Raw genomic sequence first — 14,163 nt, 5'->3', positions numbered from 1 at the left:
TGCTGTATGCTGTGCTGTATGCTGTACTATGGGCGGCACAGTGACACAGTGGTCAGCAGTGCTAGGCATGGGTGTGATGTATATACCTGATATTACTACTACATGTTATACTGACCCTCATTACACCCTGCTGTATGCTGTGCTGTATGTACTGTACTATGGGCGGCACAGTGACACAGTGGTCAGCAGTGCTAGTCATGGGTGTGATGTATATACCTGATATTACTACTACATGTTATACTGATCCTCATTACACCCTGCTGTATGCTGTGCTGTATGCTGTACTATGGGCGGCACAGTGACACAGTGGTGAGCAGTGCCAGTCATGGGTGTGATGTATATACCTGATATTACTACTACATGTTATACTGATCCTCATTACACCCTGCTGTATGCTGTGCTGTATGCTGTACTATGGGCGGCACAGTGACACAGTGGTCAGCAGTGCTAGGCATGGGTGTGATGTATATACCTGATATTACTACTACATGTTATACTGATCCTCATTACACCCTGCTGTATGCTGTGCTGTATGCTGTACTATGGGCGGCACAGTGACACAGTGGTCAGCAGTGCTAGTCATGGGTGTGATGTATATACCTGATATTACTACTATATGTTATACTGATCCTCATTACACCCTGCTGTATGCTGTGCTGTATGTACTGTACTATGGGCGGCACAGTGACACAGTGGTCAGCAGTGCTAGTGATGGGTGTGCTGTATATACCTGATATTACTTCTACATGTTATACTGATCCTCATTACACCCTGCTGTATGCTGTGCTGTATGCTGTACTATGGGCGGCACAGTGACACAGTGGTGAGCAGTGCTAGTCATGGGTGTGCTGTATATACCTGATATTACTACTACATGTTATACTGATCCTCATTACACCCTGCTGTATGCTGTGCTGTATGCTGTACTATGGGCGGCACAGTGACACAGTGGTCAGTAGTGCTAGGCATGGGTGTAATGTATATACCTGATATTACTACTACATGTTATACTGATCCTCATTACACCCTGCTGTATGCTGTGCTGTATGTACTGTACTATGGGCGGCACAGTGACACAGTGGTCAGCAGTGCTAGGCATGGGTGTGCTGTATATACCTGATATTACTACTACATGTTATACTGATCCTCATTACACCCTGCTGTATGCTGTGCTGTATGCTGTACTATGGGCGGCACAGTGACACAGTGGTCAGCAGTGCTAGTCATGGGTGTGATGTATATACCTGATATTACTACTACATGTTATACTGACCCTCATTACACCCTGCTGTATGCTGTGCTGTATACTGTACTATGGGCGGCACAGTGACACAGTGGTCAGCAGTGCTAGGCATGGGTGTGCTGTATATACCTGATATTACTACTGCATGTTATACTGACCCTCATTACACCCTGCTGTATGCTGTGCTGTATGTACTGTACTATGGGCGGCACAGTGACACAGTGGTCAGCAGTGCTAGGCATGGGTGTGCTGTATATACCTGATATTACTACTACATGTTATACTGATCCTCATTACACCCTGCTGTATGCTGTGCTGTATGTACTGTACTATGGGCGGCACAGTGACACAGTGGTCAGCAGTGCTAGGCATGGTTGTGATGTATATACCTGATATTACTACTACATGTTATACTGATCCTCATTACACCCTGCTGTATGCTGTGCTGTATGCTGTACTATGGGCGGCACAGTGACACAGTGGTCAGCAGTGCTAGGCATGGGTGTGCTGTATATGCCTGATATTACTACTACATGTTATACTGATCCTCATTACACCCTGCTGTATGCTGTGCTGTATGCTGTACTATGGGCGGCACAGTGACACAGTGGTCAGCAGTGCTAGGCATGGGTGTGCTGTATATGCCTGATATTACTACTACTACATGTTATACTGATCCTCATTACACCCTGCTGTATGCTGTGCTGTATGCTGTACTATGGGCGGCACAGTGACACAGTGGTCAGCAGTGCTAGTCATGGGTGTGCTGTATATACCTGATATTACTACTACATGTTATACTGATCCTCATTACACCCTGCTGTATGCTGTGCTGTATGCTGTACTATGGGCGGCACAGTGACACAGTGGTCAGTAGTGCTAGGCATGGGTGTAATGTATATACCTGATATTACTACTACATGTTATACTGATCCTCATTACACCCTGCTGTATGCTGTGCTGTATGTAATGTACTATGGGCGGCACAGTGACACAGTGGTGAGCAGTGCTAGTCATGGGTGTGCTGTATATACCTGATATTACTACTACATGTTATACTGATCCTCATTACACCCTGCTGTATGCTGTGCTGTATACTGTACTATGGGCGGCACAGTGACACAGTGGTGAGCAGTGCTAGTCATGGTGTGCTGTATATACCTGATATTACTACTACATGTTATACTGATCCTTATTACACCCTGCTGTATGCTGTGCTGTATACTGTACTATGGGCGGCACAGTGACACAGTGGTCAGCAGTGCTAGTCTTGGGTGTGATGTATATACCTGATATTACTACTACATGTTATACTGACCCTCATTACACCCTGCTGTATGCTGTGCTGTATGTACTGTACTATGGGCGGCACAGTGACACAGTGGTCAGCAGTGCTAGGCATGGGTGTGCTGTATATACCTGATATTACTACTACATGTTATACTGATCCTCATTACACCCTGCTGTATGCTGTGCTGTATACTGTACTATGGGCGGCACAGTGACACAGTGGTCAGCAGTGCTAGTCATGGGTGTAATGTATATACCTGGTATTACTACTACATGTTATACTGATCCTCATTACACCCTGCTGTATGCTGTGCTGTATGCTGTACTATGGGCGGCACAGTGACACAGTGGTCAGCAGTGCTAGTCATGGGTGTGATGTATATACCTGATATTACTACTACATGTTATACTGACCCTCATTACACCCTGCTGTATGCTGTGCTGTATACTGTACTATGGGCGGCACAGTGACACAGTGGTCAGCAGTGCTAGGCATGGGTGTGCTGTATATACCTGATATTACTACTACATGTTATACTGACCCTCATTACACCCTGCTGTATGCTGTGCTGTATGTACTGTACTATGGGCGGCACAGTGACACAGTGGTCAGCAGTGCTAGGCATGGGTGTGCTGTATATACCTGATATTACTACTACATGTTATACTGATCCTCATTACACCCTGCTGTATGCTGTGCTGTATGTACTGTACTATGGGCGGCACAGTGACACAGTGGTCAGCAGTGCTAGGCATGGTTGTGATGTATATACCTGATATTACTACTACATGTTATACTGATCCTCATTACACCCTGCTGTATGCTGTGCTGTATGCTGTACTATGGGCGGCACAGTGACACAGTGGTCAGCAGTGCTAGGCATGGGTGTGCTGTATATGCCTGATATTACTACTACATGTTATACTGATCCTCATTACACCCTGCTGTATGCTGTGCTGTATGCTGTACTATAGGCGGCACAGTGACACAGTGGTCAGCAGTGCTAGGAATGGGTGTGCTGTATATGCCTGATATTACTACTACTACATGTTATACTGATCCTCATTACACCCTGCTGTATGCTGTGCTGTATGTACTGTACTATGGGCGGCACAGTGACACAGTGGTCAGCAGTGCTAGTCATGGTTGTGATGTATATACCTGATATTACTACTACATGTTATACTGATCCTCATTACACCCTGCTGTATGCTGTACTATGGGCGGCACAGTGACACAGTGGTCAGCAGTGCTAGGCATGGGTGTGCTGTATATGCCTGATATTACTACTACATGTTATACTGATCCTCATTACACCCTGCTGTATGCTGTGCTGTATGCTGTACTATGGGCGGCACAGTGACACAGTGGTCAGCAGTGCTAGTCATGGGTGTGATGTATATACCTGATATTACTACTACTACATGTTATACTGATCCTCATTACACCCTGCTGTATGCTGTGCTGTATGCTGTACTATGGGCGGCACAGTGACACAGTGGTCAGCAGTGCTAGGCATGGGTGTGCTGTATATGCCTGATATTACTACTACTACATGTTATACTGACCCTCATTACACCCTGCTGTATGCTGTGCTGTATGCTGTACTATGGGCGGCACAGTGACACAGTAGTCAGCAATGCTGGCCCTTGATGTGCTATATATACCCGTTGATATTATTATTACACATTATACTGAGTGTTAGTATACTATGCTATACGATGTACTGCGTGTACTGTACCTAATAATATATCGGCACTACTGGCTGTGTGTACCTCCGGTCAACTGATCGGTAAGTGTGTTACCTGGATCGATCACTCGGTTGGCGCGACGGTGGCTGCACCGATATATCTGTTTGATATGTGTCCAGCCGAAGCTTTGGAGAGAGATAAGGTAGCAGCCAGTCAGCACGTTCCATGTCACAGGCTGTGTTTGAAAAATGATGTTTAGGAGCTGATTGGTCGGTAGTTTATCTCTCTCCACTTTATCTCTCTTTATTGCTTAGTACATCCGCTCCATAAAGTGGAGAGAGATAAACTACCAACCAATCAATCAATCAATCAATCAATCAGCTCCTTACTGTCATTTATCAAACACAACCTATAAAATGACAGGTGATGACTGGCTGATACGTTATCTCTTTCTAAGCTGTGGTAAATCTGTGTGAGTTATTAGTCCGTCCATAGTTTCCTGGGCATAGACCATATAGGTGAATGCCTAGGGTGCCAAAGCTGGCACATTGCCAGGAGAAGCCACCTGCAGACCACCAACTCTGTCAGGCCCATCAGGGCTCATTTATCCGGTCAGTCTGTCTGTCTCGCCAGATGCTGCTTGCAGCGTAATGATGTCATACCATGCTGCTGTGTTTCAGAGCGCTGACATGGGCGGCGAGAGCAGTGACGTGCGGGTCTTTGTCCGGTTCAGGCCAACCGCTCATTTTGCTGAAGAGATTATCAGACCTGGGGAGGACAGCAAGGTGAGCATCATCTAGTAATGTCTGTCATTGGCCTCATCTAGTAATGTCTGTCATTGGCCTCATCTAGTAATGTCTGTCATTGGCCTCATCTAGTAATGCCTGTCATTGGCCTCATCTAGTAATGCCACTCATTGGCCTCATCTAGTAATGCCTGTCATTGGCCTCATCTAGTAATGTCTGTCATTGGCCTCATCTAGTAATGCCTATCATTGGCCTCATCTAGTAATGTCTGTCATTGGCCTCATCTAGTAATGCCTGTCATTGGCTTCATCTAGTAATGCCTGTCATTGGCCTCATCTAGTAATGTCTGTCATTGGCCTCATCTAGTAACGTCTATCATTGGCCTCATCTAGTAATGCCTGTCATTGGCCTCATCTAGTAATGTCTGTCATTGGCCTCATCTAGTAACGTCTATCATTGGCCTCATCTAGTAATGCCTGTCATTGGCCTCATCTAGCAACGTCTGTCATTGGCCTCATCTAGTAACGTCTATCATTGGCCTCATCTAGTAATGCCTGTCATTGGCCTCATCTAGCAACGTCTGTCATTGGCCTCATCTAGTAACGTCTATCATTGGCCTCATCTAGTAACGTCAATCATTGGCCTCATCTAGTAACGTCTATCATTGGCCTCATCTAGTAATGTCTGTCATTGGCCGTCACCTCAATTGTCATATCTCTCAGCTACAATGTGTCGTTTCCTAACTCCTCAGACCATTGACATTCTCCTCAAGAAGGATGAGAAGCTTGGGGTCGTCAATAACAAGCGATACGATTGGTCATTCCAAGTGGACGGGATTCTCCAGAATGCGTCGCAGGAAGCGGTCTACGACTCTGTGGCGAGGTCCGTTGTGTCCCGAGCGTTGCAGGGCTACAATGGTGAGTACCGGCCCCCCGATCATTAATCTCCTCATCTGTCTGTGGGGCTCAGTGTGCACCTTTTATGGCTGCATTATCAAATCTCGCGCAATCTCACGGTGCCCAAAATGCTTGAATTCCCCCCGTATAGGTGAGGAGCAGCGTTAGCCTTTTACTATATAGGAGGACATATAATACCACAGTAGTACCCTGCGGAAGGAATATTCCTGAGACGGATACTAAAGCGTAAATCCGATAATCGTACAGAATTTAAAACGACTGAAGATTTGATACATATTGAATAAAAAAACTTTATAAAACAATTTTATCATAGAGATACCATTGTACTATAACTACAGCTCGCGCTCAGCCGAATGGGTACATGAGCGTTACGTTATGCCATTGCCCGATTCCCCTGCTAGGGTTACACGTGACCTCCTGGTGGTCCCGCAGGACTGATGTGAGGCTGTTGTGACTGATCTCGCCTTGTTTTACAGGTACAATAATGTGCTACGGGCAGACGGGAGCCGGGAAGACCCATACGATCACCGGGACAACGGAAAACTACAAGCAACGAGGAATCATCCCACGGGCCCTACAGCAGGTACCAGGGTGCCCTGGCCCCGGGTGTGGGGGCGGCTGTAACTCGTGTCTGCAGCCTCTGCATCACTGCTTTATTCTGATTACACCGCAATGTGATGTCACGTCTGGTAGATGTAGAGTGACGCCATGTAATAGTACGTGGCAGACAGCCTCCCTCGTCCACCGATCTGCCAGTGACTGTGATCTGCCCTCATACACTTCCAGCCGGTGGGATACGTGTTACGTAGTCACCCTGTCAGCACCCCTTACTGCTGTCCAGTCCGCAGATCCCTGAGCTGCTGTTCTCTATCCCTCGTAGGTCTACAGAGAGATTGAAGAGCAGAGCGACAGCTCCGTTACTGTGAGGATCTCTTACCTGGAGATCTACAACGAGACGCTGTTTGATCTTCTGTCCACCTTGCCTGATGTCCATGTCTCGGGCGCCCAAATGAGTATCATCGACGATGTCCAGGGAGTGTTCGTCAAAGGCTTATCCGTCCACCACGCCGCCAGCGAGGAACACGGCCTAAACCTGCTGTTTGAGGCAAGAAGCTACTTTTTTTTATTATTATCATTATTATTATTATTACTATTATGCTTTATTTATATGGTGCCACAAGGGGTCCGAGGCGCCAATTACAGAGTACATAAACGAATTAGCAAAACAAGAAGACAGTGGCGTACAGATCAAGAGACTATAAAACAAATACAAGGTATATATACATAGCTGCGTCAGCAGACGACACTACATGAAACATCAGGGAGGCAGAAAACCAAGGGATTGGTGCCGTCAAAAGGTGTATTGCAAAGAAGATAGGTTAAGTTAGAGACATAAAAGCAAATGAGGGAAGAGGACCCTGCTCGTGAGAGCTTACATTCTAAAGGGGAGGGGCACACAGACAGGGGTGACACAGATGGGGTAGACCGAGCGTGGGACAGAGGGTTACAGGGTTGGACTGGCCCCCAGGGGTAGAGGGGAAACCACCGTTGGGCCCCACTGTCTGGAGGGCCCTTCCCTCCACTATGGATCAGGTTCCAGACTGTGCCCTTGAATTGTACATTATACATATGTTACATTATACTGCACAGGACTATGGTGTATACTCTACAGTGCATTATACATATGTTACATTATACTGCACAGGACTATTGTGTATTCTCTACAGTGCATTATACATTATACATATGTTACATTATACTGCACAGGACTATGGTGTATTCTCTACAGTGCATTATACATTATACATATGTTACATTATACTGCACAGGACTATGGTGTATTCTCTACAGTGCATTATACATTATACATATGTTACATTATACTGCACAGGACTATGGTGTATTCTCTACGGTGCATTATACATTATACATATGTTACATTATACTGCACAGGACTATGGTGTATTCTCTACGGTGCATTATACATTATACATATGTTACATTATACTGCACAGGACTATGGTGTATACTCTACAGTGCATTATACATATGTTACATTATACTGCACAGGACTATGGTGTATTCTTTACAGTGCATTATACATTATACATATGTTACATTATACTGCACAGGACTATGGTGTATTCTCTACAGTGCATTATACATTATACATATGTTACATTATACTGCACAGGACTATGGTGTATTCTCTACAGTGTATTAAACATTATACATATGTTACATTATACTGCACAGGACTATGGTGTATTCTCTACAGTGCATTATACATTATACATATGTTACATTATACTGCACAGGACTATGGTGTGTTCTCTACAGTGCATTATACATTATACATATGTTACATTATACTGCACAGGACTATGGTGTATTCTCTACAGTGCATTATACATTATACATATGTTACATTATACTGCACATGACTATGGTGTATTCTCTACAGTGCATTATACATTATACATATGTTACATTATACTGCACAGGACTATGGTGTATTCTCTACAGTGCATTATACATTATACATATGTTACATTATACTGCACAGGACTATGGTGTATTCTCTACAGTGTATTAAACATTATACATATGTTACATTATACTGCACAGGACTATGGTGTATTCTCTACAGCGCATTATACATTATAGATATGTTACATTATACTGCACAGGACTATGTTGTATACTCTACAGTGCATTATACATATGTTACATTATACTGCACAGGACTATGATGTATTCTCTACAGTGCATTATACATTATACATATGTTACATTATACTGCACAGGACTATGGTGTATTCTCTACAGTGCATTATACATTATACTGCACAGGACTATGGTGTATCCTCTACAGTGCATTATACATATGTTACATTATACTGCACAGGACTATGATGTATTCTCTACAGTGTATTATACATTATACTGCACAGGACTTTGGTGTATTCTCTACAGTGCATTATACATTATACATATGTTACATTATACTGCACAGGACTATGGTGTATTCTCTACAGTGCATTATACATTATACATATGTTACATTATACTGCACAGGACTATGGTGTATTCTCTACAGTGCATTATACATATGTTACATTATACTGCACAGGACTTTGGTGTATTCTCTACAGTGCATTATACATTATACATATGTTACATTATACTGCACAGCACTATGTTGTATACTCTACAGTGCATTATAACATATGTTACATTATACTGCACAGGACTATGATGTATTCTCTACAGTGCATTATACATTATACATATGTTACATTATACTGCACAGGACTATGGTGTATTATCTACAGTGCATTATACATATGTTACATTATACTGCACAGGACTATGGTGTATTCTCTACAGTGCATTATACATATGTTACATTATACTGCACATGACTATTATGTATTCTCTACAGTGCATTATACATTATACATATGTTACATTATACTGCACAGGACTATGGTGTATACTCTACAGTGCATTATACATATACATATGTTAGATTATACTGCACAGGACTATGGTGTATTCTCTACAGTGCATTATACATTATACATATGTTACATTATACTGCACAGGACTATGATATATACTCTACAGTGCATTATACATTATACATATGTTACATTATACTGCACAGGACCATGGTGTATTCTCTACAGTGCATTATACATTATACATATGTTAGATTATACTGCACAGGACTATGGTGTATTCTCTACAGTGCATTATACATTATACATATGTTACATTATACTGCACAGGACTATGATATATACTCTACAGTGCATTATACATTATACATATGTTACATTATACTGCACAGGACTATGGTGTATTCTCTACAGTACATTATACATTATACATATGTTACCTTATACTGCACAGGACTATGATGTATTCTCTACAGTGCGTTATACATATGTTACATTATACTGCACAGGACTATGGTGTATTCTCTACAGTGCATTATACATTATACATATGTTACATTATACTGCACAGGACTATGGTGTATTCTCTACAGTGCATTATACATATGTTACATTATACTGCACAGGACTATGGTGTATTCTCTACAGTGCATTATACATATGTTACCTTATACTGCACAGGACTATGGTGTATTCTCTACAGTGCATTATACATTATACATATGTTACATTATTCTGCACAGGACTATGGTGTATTCTCTACAGTGCATTATACATATGTTACATTACACTGCACAGGACTATGGTGTATTCTCTACAGTGCATTATACATTATACATATGTTACATTATTCTGCACAGGACTATGGTGTATTCTCTACAGTGCATTATACATATGTTACATTACACTGCACAGGACTATGGTGTATTCTCTACAGTGCATTATACATTATACATATGTTACATTATACTGCACAGGACTATGGTGTATTCTCTACAGTGCATTATACATATGTTACATTATACTGCACAGGACCATGGTGTATTCTCTACAGTGCATTATACATTATACATATGTTACATTATACTGCACAGGACTATGGTGTATTCTCTACAGTGCATTATACATTATGCTTATGTTACATTATACTGCACAGGACTATTGTGTATTCTCTACAGTGCATTATACATATGTTACATTATACTGCACAGGACTATGGTGTATTCTCTACAGTGCATTATACATTATAGATATGTTACATTATACTGCACAGGACTATGGTGTATTCTCTACAGTGCATTATACATTATACATATGTTACATTATACTGCACAGGACTATGGTGTTTTCTCTACAGTGCTTCATACATTATACATATGTTACATTATACTGCACAGGACTATGGTGTATTCTCTACAGTGCATTATACATTATACATATGTTACATTATACTGCACAGGACTATTGTGTATTCTCTACAGTGCATTATACATTATACATATGTTACATTATACTGCACAGGACTATGGTGTTTTCTCTACAGTGCTTCATACATTATACATATGTTACATTATACTGCACAGGACTATGGTGTATTACTCTGGTACATCATCATGCATGCATTAGCAATATTTACTATATACATTTGTATATAGTAAGGGGTCCAGACCAGACACGCTCTCATGGTTAGGCAAACCAATGCAGCGGCTGGCCACACCCCTTCAGGAGACTGGCCACACCTCTAAACATGGGCCCCTAGCACTGCATTGGGCCCTTTATGCCTCCGACACTGGAGGAATAAGATGAGATTAGGCTGGGTTTGGTGAAGAAGTGGGTCTTGAGGGCCTGATAGAAGTTTTGTAGAGATGTGGAGAGTCTGAGTGGGAGAGTTAGAGAATTCCAGAGAAAGGGAGCAGCACATGAGAAATCTTGGAGGTAGGAGTGGGAGGAAGTAATCCATAGGCAGGAGAGCCGGCGTGCATTAGCAGAGTGAAGAGGACTGGTGGGAGTGTAAAGGGAGATAAGATCAGAGATGTAGATGGGAGAGGAGTGGGTGAGGGCTTTGTAAGTGAGTGTGAGGAGCTTCAGTTGGATTCTGAAGGGGAAGAGGAGCCAGCGAAGGGCTTGTAGGAGAGCAGAGGTGGACGTAGTACGTTTGGTGAGGAAGATGAGCCGGGCATCAGCATTGAGGATAGATTGGAGTGGATAGAGGTAATTGTCAGGGAGGCCAGATTGGAGGAGATTACAGTAGTCCAGTCGGGAGATGACCAGTGAGTGGATGAGGATATTAGTGCGTCCTGGGTGAGAAGGGTCTGATCCTGTAGATATTTTTGAGATTAAAACGGCAGGTTTGAGAGAGGTGCTGAATGTGTGGTGTAAAGTAGACGGCTTAGAATTGTGTGTGTATGTAGTTTGTGACATGTCCTTCTGTAATATGTCCTGTAGGGGGAAACCAACCGTATCATAGGATCGCACATCTTGAATAAAACTTCGTCCAGGTCCCACTGTATCTTTACCATCCATTTGGAGGTGAGTGCTTGATCCATTACCCAGAATTTGCTCTCCATCACTCACTAGACTTCCTGCAGCTCAGATACTCTATAGTATGGAATCGCCGCTCCCTGTAACCTTCTTACCCCTTGTCTTTCTTTTTCTCACTATCTCTGTATTTCTACTACCCCCAACACTGCATTTTAGACTTTTAGATTGTAAGCTCTTCAGGTCACAGCTGGGATGTGGGATAGGCTCCGTTTCCAGTTGGATGGGCACTAAGTATTAATAATGTGTCTCTTCTCTGCCGTCTGACTCCTACATTCCTTGAGTCTCCCCTGTGTCAGACGTTCCTTCTACATTCCCTGAGTCTCCCTTGTGTCAGACGTACACGTTCCTCCTCCATTCCCTGAGTCTCCCCGTGTCAGACGTTCCTCCTCCATTCCCTGAGTCTCCCCGTGTCAGACGTTCCTCCTCCATTCCCTGAGTCTCCCCGTGTCAGACGTTCCTCCTCCATTCCCTGAGTCTCCCCGTGTCAGACGTTCCTCCTCCATTCCCTGAGTCTCCCCTGTGTCAGACGTTCCTCCTCCATTTCCTGAGTCTCCCTTGTGTCAGACGTTCCTCCTCCATTCCCTAAGTCTCCCCTGTGTCAGACGTACACTTTCCTCCTCCATTCCCTGAGTCTCCCCGTGTCAGACGTTCCTCCTCCATTCCCTGAGTCTCCCCGTGTCAGACGTTACTCCTCCATTCCCTGAGTCTCCCCTGTGTCAGACGTTCCTGCTCCATTCTGACAATGCCTATAATATACCTTGTATAAAACACTCTAAAAGGTTAAAGAACACAGTACGCAATTGGCGTATGGAATACCGTAAGAGTACGCATGTAGCGTAACGAACGCTTAGCCGTGGACGAGACGCACGAGCGGCACGTTCGCTCACGGTTTAGAGCGTACAGGCAAGCACGCTATAGGCTGCCGACTAACGTAATGATACGCTATCAGCGTAGCGGACGCTCGGGACCACGAGGAGATCACAAGCGGCGCTGACGCTCACAGTGTTAAACCTTTATAACTATATCATAAACAATGTACTTATACTGTAAACCCTTGTGCAGTGATAAGGTGTAAATGCAACACAGTGTAACCTTGTTAGTTTAAAAGCTGTATGAGCGTATGTGACGCTCTGAGAACCCCTTAGCAATATAATAAACACTCAAATACCGGTCTAAGGGTCTAACGCCTTTTAAGGAAATGAATGAACGTTCAATTGCAAAAGAATAATACAATACAAGTTATACACTACCAAGATAACATAAAATACCTAACCGAATCACTACACATAAAATACAATACAGATACAATTACATTTAAGGGGGAAGGAGAGAGAGAATGGCTTATAACATTAAAATAAGAGACAATATGGTTGCAGAGAACTTACGCACCAGGGGAAACAATCGCAAGCGCCTTTCTGGATATCCAGCTCCCGATTATCAGCAATGAGAACCGTTGAAGAGAGTAGAGAGCTGGCCCAGATCGGCTTGTCCTTTTATACACTACACACAATACAGTACAATGGTCCCTACATTCTTATTGTTCATTGGACACAGGAATTCGTCTTCGCATTATAACAAAAGGTCATAGGTTGGTTCATACAGGTGGGCTGTGACTATTCCTAACTGCTCAGGTGGGTGGGAAACTGGGTTTCCCGCCGCATGGGTAATAAAGTGCAAATATAGTAAATGTCCATAAACTTCTTATGTCCATAACTATACGCACGAGCGATTAATCCGCTTCAAACCAACACCGGAATATTGCTAATTATATTCTCTTCCGATGGATACTAAACACCACTGTGTAACCCCTGTCTGACCCTTCGTATCAAACAAAGAGGGATCTCTTTGTCCCCGAACATACTACATTAACTAAACTTTCAGATTCTATCAAAGGGACCATAATCTACAAAATACATTATATGAATAAAATATGTTACGATTGAGTCGCCCGCTAGACGAACACAAACTCTACCGTAAATGTGCATACCGCGCGTCCGCGAGTGCACGCGACCGCGAGTATACGCACGCACGGGAGGGCTCATGCACGTGCAGCGGGCACACGCATGAGGTGCATGTATGGCAGTGTGCAGCGTGATATTTTTCTGACTTTGACAGTCCACCCTTTGGCAGTCTCCGATAACTGCCACTTCCTAAAACAGTTCAAAAAGAGAAAAATATATGTCATGTATAATACATTTCTATGATTGGGTAGGGGAGGAGAGGAGAAGGTAGGAAAAGGGTATGACCTAGTGAGATAGCAGAAGCATGTG

General features: G+C 43.3%; 1 protein-coding gene across 4 annotated transcripts in view; it reads left to right on the top strand.

Moving 5' to 3' along the window:
- Positions 1–14,163, top strand: part of KIF9 (kinesin family member 9) — a 167,308-nt gene that overhangs the window by 9,841 nt on the left and 143,304 nt on the right. For all 4 annotated transcript variants that reach the window (XM_063924612.1, XM_063924610.1, XM_063924611.1 and 1 more), the window contains exons 2-6: positions 4,906–5,010; positions 5,723–5,888; positions 6,365–6,471; positions 6,769–6,993; positions 11,798–11,881. In XM_063924612.1, the coding sequence (XP_063780682.1) occupies positions 4,915–5,010; positions 5,723–5,888; positions 6,365–6,471; positions 6,769–6,993; positions 11,798–11,881 (678 nt within the window). In that variant the 5' untranslated portion in view covers positions 4,906–4,914. The remainder of the gene's footprint in view (positions 1–4,905; positions 5,011–5,722; positions 5,889–6,364; positions 6,472–6,768; positions 6,994–11,797; positions 11,882–14,163) is intronic.

The sequence above is a fragment of the Pseudophryne corroboree genome, chromosome 5 (genome assembly GCF_028390025.1).
Source record: "Pseudophryne corroboree isolate aPseCor3 chromosome 5, aPseCor3.hap2, whole genome shotgun sequence".
In the NCBI taxonomy this organism is placed as follows: Eukaryota; Metazoa; Chordata; class Amphibia; order Anura; family Myobatrachidae; genus Pseudophryne; species Pseudophryne corroboree.
The sequence above is the reverse complement of the archived record's forward strand: the minus strand, read 5'-3'. Positions and strand labels throughout refer to the sequence as shown.